The 6000-nt window shown below is 46.0% G+C and overlaps 1 protein-coding gene across 1 annotated transcript; it reads left to right on the forward strand.

Annotated features, from left to right (window-relative positions):
* Positions 1-151: 151 nt before the first annotated feature.
* LOC142841191 (androgen-binding protein homolog) lies at positions 152-2081 on the forward strand. The gene is made up of 3 exons (XM_075957977.1): positions 152-212; positions 669-850; positions 1859-2081. Exons 1-3 carry the CDS (start codon positions 152-154, stop codon positions 1961-1963), a joined length of 348 nt encoding a protein of 115 aa, XP_075814092.1. The 3' UTR covers positions 1964-2081.
* The last annotated feature ends 3919 nt before the right edge of the window (positions 2082-6000 follow it).

Consider the following 6000-nt stretch of genomic DNA (forward strand, 5'->3'; position numbering starts at 1 on the left):
CAGATTCTTGCCCAAAGGCATTTGGAACTCCTCAGAGGCAAGATATGGGGTGAGGGGGGATGGGGGTTGGTGGGATTGGGTTAAGGAAGACAGCAGTTTATAAGGTAGCAGGATCTGCTCTGAGAAGAGCATTTAGCACTCACTCTACACCATGAAGGGGACGCTGCTTCTGCTGGCCTTGCTGGTGACCGGGGAGCTGGGCTTCCAGACAAGTGAGAACGGGAACAGATGGCCTTTCTGACCCTATCTCACTCCATCTCCTTCCTTATGGATCTGTTTGCAGATCTAGGGGTCCCTGGGAGGTCACTAGCCAGGAGTCCTGCAGAAGACCCTTGAGCTTTCTGTTCAGGATTGCAACTGTTGGGATGGGTGGAATGGGGAGACCATGGTGAGGTGGTGATGATGGACCCTCAGTTGCATGTACAGCTGAAGCTAAATCATGCGTGGGATTTATGTGAAGGTCAGATGTGCAGGGAGGTACTCTCATACATGCCCCTTCTGTTGGTAGTGTCTGTCTATGGAAACTGTGTGTTGTATCTAGGAGACAGCAGCCTTTGGGAGGGCAGGACTGTGTGGAAGGCCAGTTAGGACATTTGTAGAAGTGGCAAGAAAGAGAGCTTCCATTTCTGCCAGCCTAAGCTCTGTTAATGGTGTCCTTCTGTTTGCAGCGGAAGCATGCATTCCTTTCTTTGAAGCCTTTGCTGCAGTGGCCATTGGAAACAAGGAAATAATGAATGCCGTCCTTACCAAGTTTGACGCTACTGACGGGGAAAAAAAAAGTTTTGAAAAAATTCAGGAATGCTACAATGAGGGAGGATTGAAAGCCAAATTCCTGGATTCCACAGTTCTGGTAACTTCCTCCTTACCCTGATGAACACATGCATCATATGGTAGAATTCTGTAAACAAATGATCCAAGCAGCCAGTCACGTGTGTCAGGGAATGGACATCAGAGCAAGGAAACCTTGCCCACCCTAGCACATGTCCATGCAGCACGCTGGTCCACATGTAGTCTGTCTATGCAAGGTCCTGCAGAGCGCTCCCCAATGATGGGTGACCACTGGGTTCTCACCACAGCAGGGCAGGGACACTCTCAGGAGAGTCCTTGGTGTGGATCTGCACAGGGAGGACACCCTCAGCTCTACTCTACTCTAAGGTGCTTGAAACTTCTGTCTACTGGCAAGGGTCACCTTCTCTGGAGCCTCTATTAACTCTACTCTCCTGTCTCAGATGGAGCCCTCCTTCGACTGGCTTCCTCAGAGCCACAGCCAGAACCTCCCTCCATGGCTTAGAAGCCACCACCATTCCCACCAGAGAGTTCTTGTGGCTTCTCACCCCAGCCACTCCTGGTCTCTCTTAGTCTCTTATTTAAGCACAACTGGATTACAGAGATGCATGTTTAGGATATTGCATCCCTCACTCTCCGTTTCCAAAGTACTTTTAGTTTGGGTGTCAGGTCCTGCAAAACCACAGCACTCTCCAAGAAGGAATTTCTTCCAGCACATCCACACAGGGACGAATTATTAACTTGGCCATATAGCCAATGTGCTGACAGATGTCCTGAGCTATGAGATATCATCAAAGCTGAAACTCAGCCATCTTGTCCCCTCTCCAGACCTAGCCCCCATCATGCTTTAGTGAACTTCTCCTTTCATCCCCACCTGGCTAGGGTGGCTTTTCAGACTCCTCCTGACAGCTGTGGAGGAGCTCAGCTCCCTGGGGAAGATTCTGCTGCTGGAGCCCTGAATCACTGCAGGAAATTTTCTCCCTGTGCAGAAGGAGGGGACTAGGGAGCCCTGCTGGGGATCTGCTCCTTGCCTGTAACCACTTCTGCCCCTTTCTGTCTTTTTGTTTTCCAGCAAACCATTACCCTCAGCCCACAATGCAGGAAATACTATACCATAGATACCATAGAAAAAATTAAAGCGCTCCTTTCCAAATTTAACATCCCGGGAAAACGATGACTGATCTGAGAGCCACCTTGCTGCCCTGTCCACTTTTCGTCCTGAAGTTGGAATCCAAACGCCTGACTGAAACTCCTTGTTCTGTTTTAATCTGATTCTAATAAACACCTGCAGCTCAGCTCTGGGTCCCATGTCTGTGTGTTGTGCAGGAGTCATGTGACATCTTCAGATACTGGAGATAGCGAGAGAAATGACTTTTTGTCCCGCAGAGCAGAGTGACTGCCTCTGACCCCCCAGTTGATCATGTGAAAGTCATTGTAGGCTTTTTGTTGCTATGTAGACCTGGGGTAGGGGCTCAAACTCAGAGATTTACCCAACCCTGCCTCCTAATTGCTGGGATGAAAGGCATTTGCTCCCAGCTTGTCAGGTTGACTGCAGGTTTGTGAGCTGGTAAGACAGAAGTTGTCTGAGGGTAGAAATAATGGGAGCAGCCACAGGCGTCACCAGGCTGCCAGGCTAGAAATGGGGTGCAGAGTATTCTCCTCAGATGTTGCATCTGGATTCATCACAGGGCCACTGGTTCCTTATAGGTCAGTCAGTCCACAACAGTGCTGTGACTCAGATGACTTGGGTGTGCTCATCAGACTCTTGGTCTGCAAGAAAGGTCACCATTTGTCATACCCTGGTCTACATAGCAAGTTCCAGGACAGCCAGTGCTACATAGAGAGACCCTGCCTCAGAAACAAAAGTTAATAATAAACCAAAAACTTGAATGGGAAAAATGATTATTTCAGTAGAAGCTCAACTAAAGAGAAGAGAAATGTCTGAGAAGCAGGTTCAATGGGTAAAGTGCTTCTGTGCCATTAGTGTAATTAGTTTAAATAACCCAGCTAAGGCCAGACTTGGAAGCATACGTCCATAATTCCAGTGCTCTTGTTGAGAGATGAGGAGTTACGTGAATGCCCAGAAGCCACAGAGACCTGTTTTAGACAAGGTATGTGAGAAGTGACACCCGAGATTGTCCTTTGACCGCCATTAGCACACTGTGGCATGTGCATGTATGTTCTCTCTCATACACTCACACACAAAACATCCAGACAAGTAAATGGAGAGGAATGGCAACACACACAAACAAAAAACATGACCATTAGTGATTAGGGAGATACAAAATGATAGCACAGCTAATGAGTGTGCAGATATTGGGAAGAGCAACTGAGCAGAGCAATGTTGGTGAGCATGTGAGGGACTGAGTCATATGGACAGGACACAGATTGTCAGTGTGTAAGATAAACATGCATGTAGCCTTTGACCAGAGGGCCATGTGCATCAGTTTCCGTACGTGACTGCTAGCATACAGGTAGATGCGGACGTGACTTGAGCCCATTCATCTGGTTGCCTAGGAGACAGCCTAATGTGTTTTCCTGCTCAATTGATGTGATGATATATAAGGTGTTTGGATAATAAAGGAGAGATCTTGTCTTTCCATGATGACCGTCTAAGCTGCGTCTGATTTATTCCTCACAACTCCATTACAGTCCAGTTAGGGAATCTGTGTTGGATCCACACGGCCTCCAACACAATGGCGCCAGCAACGTGGTGCTGACTACGGAACCCCGAGATTAAGGACAAAGTGGTGCTGACCACTGAACCCTGAGACGAGTGCCAGAGGAAGAAGAGGTATGAAAAAGAACGTGGTGCTGACTGCCGAATTCCATGAGAAGCCGGAGAAAGGACAAGGTGATGGAAGACCATGAATGCTGTCCACTGAACTCCAAGAGAAATGGGAGAAAAGAACGTGAGGCTGATCCACGCTCCCCAAAAAGCAAGGAAGAGGTGACCAGACGTGAGGAACCCATGAGAAGAAATCGGTGGTTGCGTGAGTAGTGAGCGCTCAGAAGTAGAGATCAGAATTTAAAGAAATGTAAAAAATAAAGGACAGTAATATCGGGAGAAAAAAAATTGTAAATAAGTTATATATGGGATAAGGAAAAAGTATTCGGTTAAATATGTTGGTAACTTAAGTTAGAATGGAGCAGAACAATGGCAGAGTTATTGAGAATCTGTAAGCGTGATAGACTCAGATTTGCAACTTTTATTTATTGCTAAATGAGTAAGAAAGGTAAAGAAAAAATGACTTTTGGCCCAAGAAACACCAAGTTACCACTGAGATCGAGTAGCCATGTGCACACAGTAAGCAGTTAATCCAACCCAGCTGTGGATAAAGGGCAAGCAGGAGCAAAAGTAAGTTTAGAGGGCAAATTTAACCTCACACAGTCTTTAGAACAGAGGAAAGGATTCAGAAATTCTTCTAATTTTATGATTTATAAGTTAAAATAAAAATCTGCCCACCAGCTTCAAGTGAAGGAAAAAAGACAGGTTTAAATTAAGGTAGCCTCTGAGATAAGCAGGTTAAAATGCTTCTTTTCCATTTCACAATTTTGCTTCTTTGTCAAAAGTCTGCTGTTTGTAGGCAAGTGAATTCGTATACAAGGTGGATTGATTTCAGTACTGTGGCTCTGTAGTAAAGTTTAGTGATTTTCCTTCTATTACTTTCTGTAAGGCTGGATTTGTGGCTGCATATTGTTTGAATTTGTTTTTATCCTGGAAAATTTTATTTTCTCCATTTATAGTGAACGAAAGCTTGGCTGGGTATAGTAATCTGGGCTTGCATCCATGGTCTCTCAGTTTCTGCAGTACATCTATCCAGGACCTTCTGGCTTTCATGGTTTTCATGGAAAAGTCAGGTGTAAGTCTGATAGGTTTACCTTTGTAAGTAATTTGGCCTTTTTCCTTTGCCGCTCTTAATATTTTTTCCTTATTCTGAATGCTTTGTGTTTTGATAATTATATGGCGAGGGGATGTTTTTTTTTGATCCAGCCTATTCGGTGTTCTGTATGCTTCTTGCACCTTCATAGGTATATCTTTCTTTAGGTTGGGAAAGTTTTCTTCTATAATTTTATTAAATATATTTTCTGGACCATTGAGCTGCACTTCTTCTCCTTCTTCTACTCCTATTATTCTTAGGTTTGGTCTTTTTATTGTGTCCCATATTTCCTGAATGTTTTGTGATGAGAGTTTGTTGGACTTGCTGTTTTCTTTGATCATAGTGTTTATTTTCTCTATGGTATCTTCAGAATCTGAGAGTCTTTCTTCTATCTCTTGTATTCTGCTGGTTATGCTTGTTTCTGTAGTCTCTATTCGTTTACCTAGATTTTCCATGTCCAGCCGGCCCTCTGTTTGTGTTTTCTTCTTTGCCTCTATTTCAGTTTTCAAGTCTTGAACTGTTTCCATTATCTGTTTGATTGTTTTTCCTTGGTTTTCTAGGGTATCATTCACTGATTTATTCAATTCTTCAAACTTTCTGTTATATTTCTCATCCATTTCTATAAGGGCGTTTTTTACATGCTGTTTAAGGGCGTCAATCACTTTCATGAAGTCAATCTTTTCTCCTTCTTGATTAAGGTGTTCATGTCCTTCCGTTGTGAGGTCGCTGGTTTCTGGTGGCTTCATGTTGCTTTTTAGTTTGTTGGGCGAATTCTTGCCTTGGCGTCTGCCCATCTCTTCTTCCAAATACTCCCTTATGGATCTTCTTTTACCAGATCAGGTCTCCTTGCCTACCCAACGCGGCCTCCCCAATGTTCGCTCTCCTGGCACCAAGGGATCAGGTCTCCGTGCCCAACCCTGGCTCGTCCCAATGCTGATTCTCCCCAATGTTGGTTCTCCTGGGGCCGAGAGATCAGGCCTCCGTGCTGGTTGGGCAGCTCGCAAACAAAGCGCCTACCCTGCTGGGTGCAGGCAGGCCACAGAAACAAAGGAACTGCAGCCCGCCTGGACGCAAAAGGGGGGGGGCGAAGTGGGGGGGGCTCTGGACGGAAGCTGGGTGTGCCAGGAAGAAAGAGGCAGTACCCAGGGAATAGAGGTCCTGCAGAGAGCCCAAGAAAGACAGGAGGCCAAGGGACCCCCGAGATCCCCGTCCCTGGCTGGCGCCACGGGCCAGATACTCACCCCAATGCTGGTTCTCCTAGGGCCGAAAGATCAGGCCTCCGTGCTGGTTGGGCAGTTCGCAAACAAAGCGCCTACCCTGCTGGGTGCAGGCA

This window comes from Microtus pennsylvanicus, chromosome 1 (genome assembly GCF_037038515.1).
Source record: "Microtus pennsylvanicus isolate mMicPen1 chromosome 1, mMicPen1.hap1, whole genome shotgun sequence".
NCBI lineage: Eukaryota > Metazoa > Chordata > Mammalia > Rodentia > Cricetidae > Microtus > Microtus pennsylvanicus.